We start from the raw sequence: 16499 nt of genomic DNA on the forward strand, positions 1-16499 counted from the left end.
CGGACAGAAAAAGTGGTAAAAAGGGTTCAAAGTGTCAATATTGGCTTAAAAGTGGCAGAAAATGGGGGTGGGTTTGGGTAATGTGACTTAAAAAGTAGGAACTTTAAGTTTGAACTCGTGAATAATGGGAACAAATGAAATCGAGAATGTGGATAAATTGGCAAAAAATAAGCACAAATGATGGTGAAAAGGGGTTAAAAGTGACAATAATGGGTCAACTTATGTAACTATAGGTGGAAAAGTGGTACAAAGGGTTTATAAGTACTGAAAATGTCTTGAAATTGTAAAACATTTGCAGAAAAGACATTGAAATTTGAAGGAGAATTGTCAGAAATGGGAGTAAAGTAGGAAAAATGCATTAAAAGGAGCAAAAATATGGCAGGAAAAAATGATGAAAATAGGTTAAATTATGGCACGTTTGGTGTAGTTGCAGAAGAAGGGTAAAAATAAGCAAAAAAATGGGCTCAAATAGTTCAAAAATGATTCTTAATTTCTTGAAGGCATCTGGCGACCCCCTTAGTGTCTCATCCCACGGTTGAGAACCTTCGCTCTAAATAATCCATTGGATGATAGTGGGAATGGGAATGGCTGTAGACTAAGGGAGGAAATGATAGAAAGTTTTTTTTGTTGTTTTTAACCCACTAATGATGCCTCCGAGCCCTTGAATTCCTCTTTGGCCACAGGTTTTCTTCCCATGCTTATGTTGTGTTGGAGGCTGAAGTGCATACAAATGGCCTGTTAATTAAGATGGATGGTACTTCTAAAAGGCCCATCTTCATGATAATAAGAGAGAGTTAAACATGTGAAGCCTTTTACGACTTCTTTGTACCGTGGAAGTGCCTGTGGAGGTATGTGCGCCGTACAAAAGGCAAAGGGGGGCTTCGCCGTCGCATGTCTGAATGAGCACGTCATAGTCGGCCATGTGATTGGTGCACAGCTTGCGTTTTGCATTGGTTTGTGTTTGGGAGGCAGAAAGGATAAGGCAGAGCTATCTCAAGGCTTTTCTAGTCCACTTCCATGAATGCTCACAGCAGGAGGAGACTGTCCTTCATTGTGGACCTATTTGGCACGGCTCTCCTCTTCTTCTTTTCCTTTTTCTTTTTTCGCGCCACCTCATGTTAAATTCATCAATGTTTCTGTGTCATTATTTGCCCCATCAGAAGGTCTTCGGATGGAGCTTTCTAGCCGAGTCGTTTCCTGCTGAGAACTAAATTATAATGGCAGATGTAAAGTGCTGCACCATAGAGAGCAACAGCAGCAAACCATTCATTTGAAACCGGAGTCGTTCCTAAATCAGGAAAGATGGCGTTACGTGTGTTTCAGGCCAATCAGCTCAGCTATTTCCACATATTTGGTTTGTCAGCAAAACCACAAAATTAACACAATATTTATAGTTGAATCTAAAGGGTTGTTCTGGATGTTGTGCCATAATAAACATACAGTATGCTTTTCTGGAGGTTTTCTATTTCTCTTATAACTTTTGAGTTCCTACAACGAATAACTCATTCTGAAACATGAACACTGATGCTACATGGTGACTGTAGCAAGACTACTTAGAGACTGCTAGACCAGTCTAAACTACATAAGGTCTCACTTTTATATCCGTTTCAATCTTTCTGGACTCTGAATAATATCCACTGTTATATTAAGTGTATTATTATTTGCGCCCTCCCTTGTATATAGTCATCTTAAATATGTGAATCCTTGTTTTAATCAGGAATAAAATGGGTTAAAAGTGACCAAAAATGGTGGAAAAAGTGGGATTTTAAAAAACATAAAAATTGGTTAAAAGTTGCAAATTAGAGTAGCCAAAAACAGACAGAAAAAGTGGAAAAAAGGGGTTTAAAGTGTCAATATTGGAACAATTATTTTAAACTGGTAAATAATGGCCATGACAAATAATAAATGTGGTTAAATTGGCAAAAATAAGCATAAAATATGGTGGAAATAGGTTAAAATGTCATGAAAGTAGAAAAAATGTGTAGAAAAGGCATTGAAAAGTGGTAGAAATGGGAGTAATGTAGCAAAAATGCATTAAAAGGACCAAAAATATGGCAAGAAAAAGGGATGAAAATAGGATAAAATATATCAAGTTTGGTGTAGTTGCAGAAAAAGGGTTAAAAAAAAAAAAAAAAAAAAAAGCAAAAATTGGCTCAAATTGTTTAAAAAAAATATTCTTCGTTTCTTGAAGGCATCTGTGACCCCATCCCAGTGTCTCATGACTCCAAGATTGAGAACCACTGGATTGCACCATAAACCACATGAGATGAGCTCATTATCAGTTTATTACGTTGAATTTCCATAATTCTGTTGGGAATGACATCCACACGTTGGGTCTACGTTTGTCCTTCATTAAGTCTGAAAAACACATTATTCCCTTTGAAGATTTCCATGATAATTAACGGGATTATTGGGGAATCACATTTTCCCAGTATGATGTATAAAGTATGTTGGGATGTGTCCGTGTGAGCCCACTCTAACACTCTAATCCAAAACAGGAATTGGATTGTCGTGTGTAAAGCTGCAGCCCCCCCCCACGCTGCCTCTAGAAAACCCCTGAAAACATCATTGTGGATGGGTGTGTGTGTGTGTGTGTGTGTGTGTGCGCGGGGGTTGCAGTAGCTACCCTTGCGGCTGACCTCTGCTTCTGCCACCCAAGCTTCTGCTGACCAACACAGCAGCGTTGATTCTAAACCACACACAGAGGGTTAAATATTACAGTTTTGTTGCATTTTCACGTCACAAAAGTACATTTTTAATTCTGTATCGCTCTAAGTTTACCCATGCAAAGTGTACTGATGGTTATGTAAAAACAAACATCAATATTTTTTCTAAACGTACTTTTTTCAAGAATATAAACCCCTCCTAAGTTACATTGTCCTTCTCTTAGTTTAAAAAGTTATAAAATACCCAAAAGAAGGCTTTTATTTCTTACTCGGAATAAAATCTCTAACACTTTTAACCTTATTATATCCATAAGTTTTATTGTTATAGATTTTTTAAACAGTTTGTTAGTATTTGTCCAGAATTCCACTTTGTGTAATATTCTCAATGTTCTCTTTTGTAATTTGATTAATGGATGTACATATGTTTTACATATGATTTACCCCAGGTTTATAATAAATAAATAAATAAAAAGGTGACTCAATGAAAGTCGAAGAAAAGAACATTTTCCTTCCTCGATTTAGGCCAGGACTTTTATTTAAGTTGTAAAGTCACAGATAAACATATATATAGACACATTATTGGTTTCTGATAAGTTTGTAAGTATTTGGTAACAACAACCAATCAGAATCTAATCTCTAATCCTTTCAGTCGCTCTCATTTCCTTGGTCGGGTTGGTTTGAATGCTGTAATCACAGGTCATTAGTGAGAGCCAGCGTCATGGCCTCAGACTCACACGGATCCGGTGGCACCGCCGTTCAGACCCGTCGTCTGACGGCAGTCACGGTCACTTTTAAGAAGACAGACGACTGATAGAATGGATTTGTTTCCCCGTCTCTTCAAAGCATTCTTCCACAAATAGGCTCATTATTTTTCTTTTTTGGCTTTCATCTCACATTGGGAGAAAAACCCTGGTTTTGATGTTGTGCGAACATTTTAATGCAGAGAGATTCTGTCTTAAATAGGCTGTTGTAATTTCACTGATGGCTTTGAATTGTGCTCCAGCTTCAAGGAGAGACAAACCTAGTGATTCCATTACCTCCACTCTGATCTTATTTAGGCTCTGATTAAACTAAAGATCCAACTTTCCCAGGTGTATATGTATATATACAGTATATATATATATATATATATATATATATATATATATATATATGTACTGTATATATATATAACGTGAATGGACTTATGATTATTTATTGCAGTGGTTCTCAAGGTTTTTATCCCACAACCCCCAAAATAAAGGTGCCAGAGCCTGGGGACCCCCACTGATTCTGAAGGTGGTTGAACATAGACATGAAGTTGAATTGAATAAAGGGGAGAGATTTTTGGGGTCCATTCATAAAGTCAGCAAAATGATGCTCTACTGTTCTATGAATCTGTGATAACCACATTTATTTATTTATCTGAATAATATCCACTGTTATCCAGGAACGTTTACTATTATTATAGTCATTTTAAAGATGGAAAGCCTTGTTTTAATCAGAAATAAAATGGGTTAAACCACAGAAATTGGTTAAAAGTTGCAAATTAAAGTGGACGAAAACAGACAGAAAAAGTGTCAATATTGGAACAATTATATAGTTTAAACTGACAAACAACTGGCATGACAAATCATGAATGTGGTTAAACTGACCAAAAAAAGCATGAAATATGGTGGAAAGAGGTTAAAAGTGACAATAATGGGTCAACATATGCAATATTAGGTGGAAAAGTGGTGGAAATGGTTTATGAGTGCCAAAAATGTCTTGGAAGAGGAAATACATGTGCAGAAAATGATGGAGAAGTGAAAGAAATAGGCGTAATGTAGCAAAAATGTATTAACAAGAGCAAAAATGTGGCAAGAAAAAGTGACTCAAATAGGTTAAAATATGCCAAATTTGGTGTAGTTGCAGAAAAAGGGTAAAAATGAGCAAAAAATGGGTTCATATTGTTCAAAAATATTCTTACCACTATGTTTTTGGTGCAAAAAAAAAGTCTTAAAGATATTCATGCATTTGTGAATGTGGTTAAATTGTCATATTCATGAAATATGGTGAAAAGAGGTTAAAACAGGGTCATGACATTCCTGGAAAAGTTATTGAGTTTGAAAAAAAAATATTTTTCAGTCTTGAAAAGTCATGGAATAATTTTAACTGTTTTGGAAAAGTTTTGGAAATATAGCCTGTTGTATTCTAACAATTAATATATCTTAAACCCCAAAGATGTTAAGTGTTATCTCAAAGTTTGGAAATTTGGTAAAAACATTTTAAAAAGTGAAAAAAAGTGTGGGAACCCTGTTTAAAGTGACAATAATGAGTCAACATATGTAATATTAGGTGGAAAAAGTGGTGGAAATGGTTTATAAGTGCTGAAAATGTGAAATTTGAAGAAGTGAGTAATGTAGCAAAAATGCATTAAAAGGAGCAAAAATATGGCAAGAAAAAGTGATGAAAATAGTAGTTGTAGAAAAAAAAAGTAAAAATAAGCAAAATGTGTATCAAATTTACTGGTTTATAGAGAGTAGTCAAAGAGTTTTGAGCATTTATGAGCTTTAAAAACAAGTTGTACTTTTAAATATCTTGATTTGTTTGTGTGCAAAGATGGAGCCTGTGGTTGAATAAGTGCTGAGAGGGAACCTCCTTGGGCCGTGGAGTACTGGGGGCCCACAGGGGCCACTGCAGACAAACAGTCCTCTAACCGTGGGTGAAGTGGTCCCCTGAGACGACCATGATCCTCTTTATTAAAAGCACGTCGTCCCTCCCTCGCTGGCTCCACTTGTTTCTCTGATCACTTACAGACTCTCTCGCTTTGTTTTGTCTCACCCGGAGCTTTTTTCCCTTTCCACTGCCTGCCGCCCCTTCCAGGGTCAGGGTTTGGTGGGGGGGGGGGGGGGGTGGGGTATGTTCACATCCTGACTTCTCTCTCTAAGAGCACACTGAGGTTTGGCTGAGGTCCAGTTTTGTCTGTCACATTCCCATCTCCGGCACGCTCGCATTCCCGTCTCCAGAGCACGGATGCACTTTGCCGAGCCTGATGACTGCGGTTGGGAGATGAATTACTCTGCTGGGCTTTTCTTTGACAGACGCGGCCAGTTGCATCTGCACACGTGTTTGTTGAGAACGGCGTATCCAAGAGGTCAGCCTGACCTTGTCCTAATTATGTATTTGTGGTGTAATTTTATTTGGTAACGGTCCAAACCAGGAGGGCACGTTGACCACCATCCTTGACCTGTAGCTCCATGGGGCCTGTTTCAAATATCAAGCCATACGTCCTTTGAAATCCTGGATAAACATTGAAAACAACCACAAGGAGACATGTAGGAGGAAGTTAGAGATGACATGAGTAATGACGCAACGTGTCCACACAAAATAAATGATGTCGATTGTAACTATTCATCATCCGGGTCCTGCTTTATAGTTTCTGTCACGTAGCAGGAAATTCTTCTGATGCGAGCGGATTACGTCGGACGATTGTTGGACGGCAACAAGGAGGTTTGGAAGTTTAACAGAAGCTTCCCAAAAAGATTTGCCTTTTTTTTTTTTTTTTTCAATCATTCGTGGGAAATTCGATGAGTCATTCCATGTCATTTCACAAATAATCCACGCACGTCGGTGTCAAAAAATTCTGAAAAACTAAAAATAAATGATTATAAGACAAAGAGACAAACTACGATGGCCTCAAGTAAAGAATTTTATGTATTCGCGAGTGGTAAAAAAAACTGAAAGTTGGATCCAAAATACAAATTAAGTCGCATACAGAAAAATTATTTAATATTCCAAGAAAGAGTCACTTTTATACCAGGGATGGGCAACTCTATCACAGCGGGGGCCACAGAAATGTGATTGTATCTGATCCGAGGGCCACGTTATTAACATTTATGTCAGCATTAGAATAATGATTGATCTAATACAGGGGGTTGTCTTTTTTTAGTCATTTTGTGCGTTTTTGGAGTCATTATGTATGTTTTTCTTATTTTTCTTGTGTCCTTGTTGTAATCTTTGTATATTTTTCTGTCATTTTCTGCTTTTATGTTGTCAATTTGTGAGTTTTTGGGGTCACTTTCTGTATTTTTGTTGTTTCTGTATTTCCCTATAAGTTTGTGTAAGCTATTGTTTTGTGTGTTTTCTTGGTCTTTTTGTTTGTTTAAGTGGTTGTTGTGTCTCCCTTTGTTGTCATTGTGTGTTTTAATAGTCCATTTGTGTATTTTAGGAATTTTGTGTATGTTTTTGTACTTTTCAGTCGATATGTGTGTTTTGCGAGTTATTTTGTGTGTTATGTTGAGCTTCATATTCCTTCCAACTTCTGGAAATACAATTTTTGGGAATTTTTTGGGGGGGCCGTACACACTTACACCACCGCTAGTTGCCTATGTCTGGTTTATACTATAAATTAAAACAGAGAACACACAATTTTCTTACATTTCACATGCCGTTATTGGCCAATGAAAATAGTTTAAAAACAAGTATTTTTTCAGATTTCGAGAGCGTGTCACCCAAGAACCAATGCATACATGTGACTAATCGTTAATGATGTGAACAGTCTATGTTCATAGCTCTAAGCTGATCAAATTACAGGGAGGTGAGACATATGCTAAGTAGTTTAATGAAGGCCCAAACATGTTCCAGACTCAAAACCCAACAAACTTTCCAATTATGAGGAGCTGTCATGTCCACCAGTTATGATGTAAAGTAGATATTTTTCTATATTCTGAGAGAGTAGGTGGAGCTGTATTAATATACCATATTTTAGTTTATTATGTGATATAGTTTCTGAAATATTGGAAGATGAAAATGCAAGAAAAGTAAAGACGGGCGAAAATCGACACATACCCGCCTCAATATATTGTCCATATCTAAAAAAGTATTAATTTGATCAAACTGAAAATGTACAGTGAGAAAATTGAATTATGAAGGAACAATTGGTACAAATTTCAGAATTCCATCAGCATCGTCAGGTTGGTTTTCGGTGAAAAAGCATCGTACTAGTATAAAGAAAGGTTGCATTGTGGATAACATTAGATTAGGCTTTTTGTCTCTAAACAAGACAAGTCAACACTGTTTTCCTGGAGCTTTTATTGACTTCTAAGTGTCTTTTATTGCTTTGATGGAGGAAATAGGCACTTAAATGTCAGAATTGACCTTAAATTGATCAGATTTAAGAAAGCAGGAGTCTTTAATGGCAGCAGTTTCTCTTTTATGCCTCACATTGTGCTGATAAATCATGTTGTTTTCTATTGTAAAATGATTTTCAGTTCAAGTGTTCGTACTGTGACGTGATGCGATGTGTTTGTGTGGAATCTCTGAGGAGGAAAAGCTGGAAGTCGGTGCTTCTCCCAACCCTTGACCTCGAGTCGTCAACAGCATCTAATGAGTGGTTTAATCTTTTTTGAAACAATTATTTCCTGTCCGTGGCGCGCCCTCCACCAGCGTGTTTTATTTGTTTTAACTAAACAATGATGTCAACCTTTACAGGCCCAGCTGTTGCACCGGTTGCTCTGTTTCCCATTTCACTGGCCAGGTTTTCAAGGTTGGAAGGAATGTTTTGTTGCTGATGATGGGAATTTTACACGTTTGACTATTTTGGGGTTTTGCTACTCAGTGGAGCGGACACTCGCAGGATTACTCATCTGTAATTTAATACATTGCACATTGAGTTCTTTTTGGTGCTCTAAGGAGTCTGTAACTGACTAAATATGTGCACGGTGCAAGAAAATAAAATAATAATTTCTACTGTTTTCCAGTTGGTCAATGATTGCAGTTCATTCAGGAAGTAGAGGAGGTTAAAATTTTTAGCATGTTATTTCAAAATCCGGAGAATTTTATTTTATTATTATCATTACATTTATTTTAAGTACTGCTTTTATGTGATTTTTTTTTTTTTTTTTTTTTTTTTTGTAAAGGCTGAATTTAAAATACCACATTTTATTATTCAACTCATGTTTTGTTTTTTTTTTTTTTAATTTAAAACACATTTTGCACACATTTCGTTAACTCTAAACCTCTGTCAGGTTCATTTCTGTTTGTTATTTGTAATTATATTTATTTATATATCTAGTTTAATAGAAATACTGCTGAGTCATCATTACTTAATGGGCCTGTACTAACCTCCGGGATTCAATCGGCATGTGCTGTACTACGATAACTTCTTATGGGGCTAAATCACCATGGTAACTTAGCCAGGTTATGAAGTGGATCAGATATGAGCGAGAATTAAAGCCCCGCCTCCTGACCAATCAGTGAAATGAACTGCCCATTGTTAGAAGATCCTGGTTGGTGCAGATCTGACAGATGAGTTTAGGAAAAAAAATGATTATTAATAGATAAATTAATCCTTTCAATTAGTGATGATGACATCATTTAGGAAAGATATAGATTTACATCTGATGGACTGATCAATAGTCAGCTGATGAAGTAGAAACATACTATAGTGAAACACTGTGTGTGATAAAGTGAGGAGGACTACCTGAATATTCACGTGTGTCCTGGAATAAAGTGAAACTGATCAGAACGATGTACGTGAATCATCCCATGAATTAATATTGATCATCTCACGCTTTTACGCATCAACAGTGTCAGCTGCAGCTTCCTGTCTGTGTTTTCTTTCTGCTTTTTCTGCAGCAACAGCTTTGTTTTTAGTCTGAATTATGGATTTTAATTACTTGTATTTGTAAAGATTAACGTCAGTTGTGACGTAAGTTGCTCTGCACAGTTTGTCCATGTTTGTGATTGGTCTGACGCTGCAATCTCCACCTGTCACAGGACGTAGCCTGGCTGAAATCAACTCACTTTAGTGAACGCGTTTATATCCTGCTTAGTAGGACAGGGGATCTCTGACAGAGAATGTTTGGTTAGGTGAAGCTAACAGAGATAAATCCAATATATACTTATCCAGCTTTGTAGTACGGGCCCAAAGAGTGTATTTGCACTAAAAGTGATTTAATGATATATTTTTGCAGCCTCAGTGTCTTATTTGAATAGTATAACCTCTTTAATGCAGATCTGTTTGCATCAGATTCTAACTCCGGGAGAAACAAGGCATGCCAACGTTACTCACATTGTATAATATCAGGTTTTGTAATTTGAGTAAAACTTTATGTGTTGGAGAACATAACATGAGACCAGATATCTAAATCTTCATCTGTCATTTAACCTCGGGGAGGTCTGGTCCTAAACCGTCCCACCTCTGACTAATAACCTGCAGTTGAAACGTGAATCACTCGTTCCTCCACATGAATAATACAAATCTGACACTGGCCACTTATAGCTGCACCTGCAACCTGAGACAGTCGTGGGTGAAACTCTATCTTTTACCTTGTAATGTGTTTCACCTGCATGGGTCGGGACGTCTGGGCTCCCCCCCTTCCCCTTCCCCCACCCCTAACCCCTCCCCTTGCCTGACCCGACTTCCTCTTCTTCCTCTGATATTAATTTTTCACCACAGCTCTTTGATAATTCTTCCCGTCCCGTGGGGGCTGGGCTAGCGTTCGCTAACTAACGAACTAACTAAGTAGAAGCGAGAGGCGTAATTATTTGTGAAAACTCCATTTCTTTCCTAATTAGTTCACTGCTCAGAAGCTGGTCCTGCATTATTTACACATCAAGGAGGACACACACACACACACACACACACACACACAGCTACATGAATATTCATTGTTTGTTGTTGACGTGGTGGCTGCTTGGGACAGAATATAATATAATATAATATATGTTGTTTCTCTGTAATTATGTCAGCTGACACAAACAACAACAACAACAACAACAAGGTCCAGAAATGCTCGTCTCCTCTCAACTAGGGGTTCTCAACCTTGGGGTCAGAACCCCATTTGGGGTTGTGAGACACTGGGAGGGGTCGCCAGATGCCTTCAAGTAACTAAGAATATTATTTTTTAACAATTTGAGCCACTTTTTGCTTATTTTTTTTACCCTTTTTCTGCAACTACACCAAACTTGCCATATTTTAACCTCATTTCATCACTTTTTCTTTGCCATATTTTTGCTTTTTTAATGCATTTTTGCTACATTACTCCCACTTCTGACACTTCTCTTCACATTTTCCACTTTCAAGACATTTTCAGCACTTGTTATAAACTCCACCACTTTTCCACCTAATGCCACATATGTTGACCCATTATTGACACTTTTAACCTCTTTTCACCATATTTCATGCTCATTTTTGACAATTTAACCACATTCAGGATTGCTGTACCCTTATTTGCCAGTTTAAACTTATTATTCCAATGTTGACACTTTGGCCAATCCAATTTGCTAATTTTACCCAATTTCTATGGTTTTTAAATTCCCATTTCACCATGTTTTACACTATTTTTGGTCACTTTTAACCCATTTTATTTCTGATTTAAGATGACTATATACTATGGTGCAAAAAACAATAACAGTGGATATTATTCAAATGAATAAATAAATGTGGTTATCACGGATTCGCTGACTTTATGGATGGGCCCCAAAGGGCCCCCCCCCCCCCTTAGAAGGTCCCCGGTCTCTGAAACATCTATGTCGACTTTTGACAACAGTTCTACTCCAATTTCCCTGCTTTTTTTTTTTTTTTTTCAAAAGGATAAAATAAATCCTCCGTCTGCGTGTGCTACAGGAGGTTGTGAAAGGGAAGGTCTCGGTGAACCGTAATCACTGTCAACATTAATGATGCTCCCATCAGAGAAAAGCTGAAACGTGGCTTGTTCGTATTTATAGAAGCAAAGTAAACAGAGAACGTGAAGCCAAACGCCCGCGACGCTTCCAAAGCGATGCATGTTTACTGACTTTGAAATGCATATTTGGGTTAGTAGACGAGTTGGACAGGACGGAGGTTTAAACTGCGGGATAGCGGGTGGAAACGTAATACTGCTACATCAGACACGGAGCATCTGAATTTATAAATGTCACACCACCACTGTCTCCAGGTTTCCCACTTTCCCCTCACATGTTTGGATAACTGAGCTTGTGTAACGGCCTATTGTTGTCCACATTTAAATGTTAGAAATTATAACGCAGTAAACGCAATTAAATCAGTGAGGCAATGGAGACGTATCTTTTTACAGCCTCCTCAATTATGATAAACGCAGAGGGAGTTTCCCCAACTTGGTTTTTCAGGGAGAAACTCACAAAAATGTGCATTATAATCCTAAATATATAACTAACAATATTTAACAGTGAAGAACAGTCATGTGGAGACAGGACCATCTATAAGGGGGAATAAAGGGGAGAGATTTTTGGGGTCCATCCATAAAGTCAGTAAAATGATGGTCCATTGTTCTATGACTCTGTGATAACCACATTTATTTATTCATCAGAATAACATCCACTGTTATCCAGGAACGTTTATTATTATTTGTGCCATAGTTTATAGTCATCTTAAAGATGTAAATCCTTGTTTAAATCTGAAAAAAAGAGTTAAAAGTGACAGAAAATGGTGTAAAAGGTGGTGAAATTGAGTTTTAAAAACCACAGAAATTGGTTAAAAGTTGCAAATTAGAGTGGCCAAAAACAGACAGAAAAAGTGGTAAAAAATTTAGTTTGAATTGGGAAATAATGGGATTGTGAATGTGGTTCAAATGTAACGCAAATAATTCACCCTTGGGATGAATAAAGGACTTCTGATTCTGATTCTGCAAAGAGGTTAAAAGTGACAATAATGGGTCAACATATGTGATGTAAGGTGGAGAAGTGGTGAAAAGGGTTCATTAGTGCTGAAAATGTCTTGAAAGTGGAAAACATTTGCAGAAAAGGCATTGAAATGTGATGGAGAAGTGGCAGAAATGGGAGTATAGTTGCAAAAATGCATTAAAAGGAGCAAAAATATGGTAAATAAATTTCAGAAAATTAGGTTAAAATATGGCAAGTTTGATGTAGTTGCAGAAAAAGGGTAAAAATGAACAAACATGGGCTCAAATTTCAACTAACTTCTTAGTTTCTTGAAGGCATCTGGCCACCCTCTCCCAGTGTCTCACGACTCCAAATGGGGTCCTGACCCCAAGGTTTAGAACCCGTGGTTTGGAGGAGAGAAGAACTATTTATTTATTATAATTCCTCTGCGTGTCGTGTTCATTTACCAACTATTTGCCAACATAAAAGCAGAGAATGTGAGTTTGTCTTTAAAGAAAAATGTTAAATTTAACTTGAACTTTTTTTGCGCTCACCACCACCACCATCACTGCTGCATCTGTATCAGATTAAACTTATCATAGCTGGACTCGGTCGACACGAGACCCCGTTTATTCACATGGGGGGTCTGTGGTCTTCTACTGTAATGTGTGTTTATTATAGTTTTGTTCAAGTTGAAAGTGAAAAGCCCTGAGCAGCCGTTAGTGAGATCTACTGTTACACTCACTGTACGTCTCTGAGCTCGACAGCCTCCAGCACTTTCATTATAAGTCTCACTGATATGATTGCTGCCATTGGCTCTCATTGTGCACCCACTGATTTCTTCTGGTGAATATTTGTGTACTGACTGGAGTATTACGCAACCAAACATGTGCTGACACGTAACAATGTGAATCAGGACTAAAACAATGTTTATTACTGTAAATCTGTCTGCTTTGCATTTTGTGTTTAAATCTACTTTTTTCTAAAATCTGCTAGAAACGATAATTTTTCTTTTTTAATCAGTTATAAACAAAATTAAAATGTAGGGTTCATGGAGTGATACATCAAAGATCATTTGGTGGATTAAAAGATGTAAAAGTTTGTTTTGAGCTCCATTGTAAACACTGGGTTTATTCACATTTTTGGAAACGTTTAGCACACGTGTCAAACTCGAGGTCCGGGGGCCAAATGCGGCCCTCTGACCATGTTCTCCATGTGCTCGTGTGGGTTTTCTGAACTCCGTAAACATGACTGTCAGGTTGATTGGAGTCTCTAAATTGTCCATAGGAGTGAACGGGAGTGGTGAGTGGTTGCTTATCTGTGGACTGGCACCCTGTCCATGGTGTACCCCCACCAATGAATGCTGGTCATAAGGCACCAGCAGACCCCCGCAACTGTGAAAAAAGGAGCAAGTGGGTCAGAACATGGATGGATCTTGTATTTATTGATGAATGAGGCTCAAACTTGATCGTTTCCATCAGCTTTAATAATAATAATAATAAAAATGTGTCAAATCACAAACATTTCCTTCCAAATGCTGAGCAGAACCTCTTCCTTCTGCTCTTATTCGGTGATAAACTGAGCTACAAATATACAGTTGACACGATTTAACCTGTTTTTTCTTCCTCAGGTGGAGATCACCCTGCAGGACGTCAACGACAACCCTCCTCTGTTCCCTAACGATATTCTGGACGTGACCATTGAGGAGAACATCGGTGACGGTTTTAAGATAATGCAGCTAACAGCCACGGATGCAGACGAGGTAACTAACGACACCCCGACTTTGTCTGTTTTCCACAAACTGAAATCCTGGGAGGGAATGGAATGTAAAGTCAGCTGTAAATGATAGTTGTTTCTTTTTTGTTCCATGGAAGACTTTTCTCTGCATTAGATTCAAACGTTGTGTTAAAGAAGAGCCAACGTTTAACGTTCCCATAGTGGACTGTTTTTATACTGTACGCCCACTAATCCTGATCAGGGTCGCATGGCGCCACAGCCCAGAGCAGCCTTTACCCAGGAGGCTGTGGGGGCAGAAAAACTATATCATACATACTGTATATAATAATGATTCCCTCAGGTCAGGAGCATCAGATACAATACAAGAAATACAGAAAAACAACTAAAAAATGCCTAAAAGTCCTTGTTTTTTAACTTCAACCTGGAAATAAATACAGTATATCTTCTGTTTTAATGAAACAACAACTATTGGATGTTTGGAGGAAATTAAAGTATCTGGAGAACATCTTAACTTATGCTGTTTATTCACAATCAGAGTCAGAAGTACTTTTTTTTTTATCCTAGTGGGAAATGACTTTCTTACAGTGGGTCGAGAATTTTACAAATTAAATGAGGAAACACTATAGAAAGAAAAGAAAAAGTACATAATTAAGAAAAAGACCATGAACTAAATAAGCATTAAATACAAGTGCACACATTACAGTAGAAAAAGTAACAATATTAATAATGAAAATGCACAAATATAATACAGATACTGCATATAGAAGAATAAAAAAACTGATCACCACACTTAGATTTACACGTATAAAGGTTTATTACTTCCCAGGAATAGAGCTGGGTAATATATCGAGATTCAAGATATATAGAGTTTTCCATTTTGGCGATATAGAAAATGACAGTACATATATATTTATAGCTTATTTTTAATTAAAATACTTGTTTTATGAGTCGCTGCTTTTGCTACTTCTCAGAACAATACGTAAAGCTCTGTTAGATAGATTTCTGAGTGCGTTCTAACCCAGACTTTCCCCTAAACTAGTCACACTACAGAACTCACTCACACGTGCTGTCTTTTAGAGGAGAAAAAGACTGAAGTAGCTCATATTGTGCAGCTGTTTGTTAATAAATGTGCCTATGTGGCATTTTTTATCTGCAAGTTTAACCTAGAATTGTCTTTATGGTCAGACTTTGTTTGAATTAACAACATTAAATGTCTAATTTTTGAAACAATGACTCAGTTGAACACATTAACGTGTCCTAAACTTTGAAATCGACTCCACCGTGTGAAACAAAGACACACTTTCACTGTTATTTTATTTATTTGTTCATTTGATGTTGATTACTACAGTGGCTGTCGGAGGTATTTATTCATATTGACATTAACAGGAGTTCCACAGTGTGGATGGGAAAATCAATGAGATATATTTCTATCTATATATTTTCTTTCGGTAGCCAGAACATCGTCAGCTGTTCCTTGACCCATTATCAACATTTCCTGAAAATTTCAACAAAATGCGTTCATCAATGACTGACGAGGAAGTCACTGTTGATGACATCATCAGTGTTCTAAAGCAATGTTTGACAGGAGTTCCACAGTGTGGATTGGTATCAATCTATAAAAGCAAGGAACGTCTGTGTGCGTGTGTTTGTGGAGCGAATATCTCCCTGACGCTGTGTTTGATCGACCTGAAACTGTGTCAACGGCTTGTGCATACCCCGAGTGTGTGCATCTGTTATTTTGAAGAAATTTGGTCAATCCAAAACCAATTTAAAACCAATTTGGGAAATGGTTTTACATTTTAAATTGGTTTTGGAATGACTAAATTACTCCAAAATACTCGGGGTATGCACAAGCCGTTGACACAGTTTCAGGTTGATCAAACACCGCGTCGGGGAGATATTTGCTCCACACACACACACGCACGCACGCAGACGTTCCTTGCTTTTATAGATATCACAATTACATTAGTTACCCCGATGTGTTGTTTTAAGTGTGTTAGCACTTTTAAAAGGTAAAAGTAAGTAAGATAAATAGTATGAAAGCAAGGAGGAAATATCACTGTACAAAACGCTACAACAATAAAAGAAAAGCAATATTATATTATAAGTTTAATACAGTGAGTTATAGGGCAGAGGCAACACGGGCAAGCCCATTTTTACACATGGATTCCCACTGATAAACAATCACGTCCTTTACATCATCATCTAGCTCGAGGATATATTGTATTTTCATTGACTAAAAGCAGGATGTGGACGTTAAAAAGTCTGCAGTCCAACACGCCAAAGGACTCGCTGAAAGTGAACGGAAAAGTGGTTGGCATGAGACGGAGCAGAAGAGTAAAGACTCAGATGTGATTTTAACTTACGAGGCCACACATTTTTTATTGCACAGCTGTTGCATCACTTCCCTTTTCTTTGCTCTGGATGTGAGAATAGACACAGAAAAGTTCCACTTTTGTTATAGTTTCAGGCACATTTCTGATTATCTCCCTTTTTTAGTCAGCTGTTTGGCTC

At 37.5% G+C, this 16499-nt stretch overlaps 1 protein-coding gene across 2 annotated transcripts in view; it reads left to right on the forward strand.

Annotated features, from left to right (window-relative positions):
- The window catches only part of fat4 (FAT atypical cadherin 4), a 152084-nt gene that overhangs the window by 64834 nt on the left and 70751 nt on the right, over positions 1–16499 (forward strand). For both annotated transcript variants that reach the window (XM_028458895.1, XM_028458896.1), the window contains exon 2: positions 13879–14010. In XM_028458895.1, coding sequence (XP_028314696.1) covers positions 13879–14010 — 132 coding nt within the window. The remainder of the gene's footprint in view (positions 1–13878; positions 14011–16499) is intronic.

This window comes from Gouania willdenowi, chromosome 10 (genome assembly GCF_900634775.1).
Source record: "Gouania willdenowi chromosome 10, fGouWil2.1, whole genome shotgun sequence".
NCBI lineage: Eukaryota > Metazoa > Chordata > Actinopteri > Blenniiformes > Gobiesocidae > Gouania > Gouania willdenowi.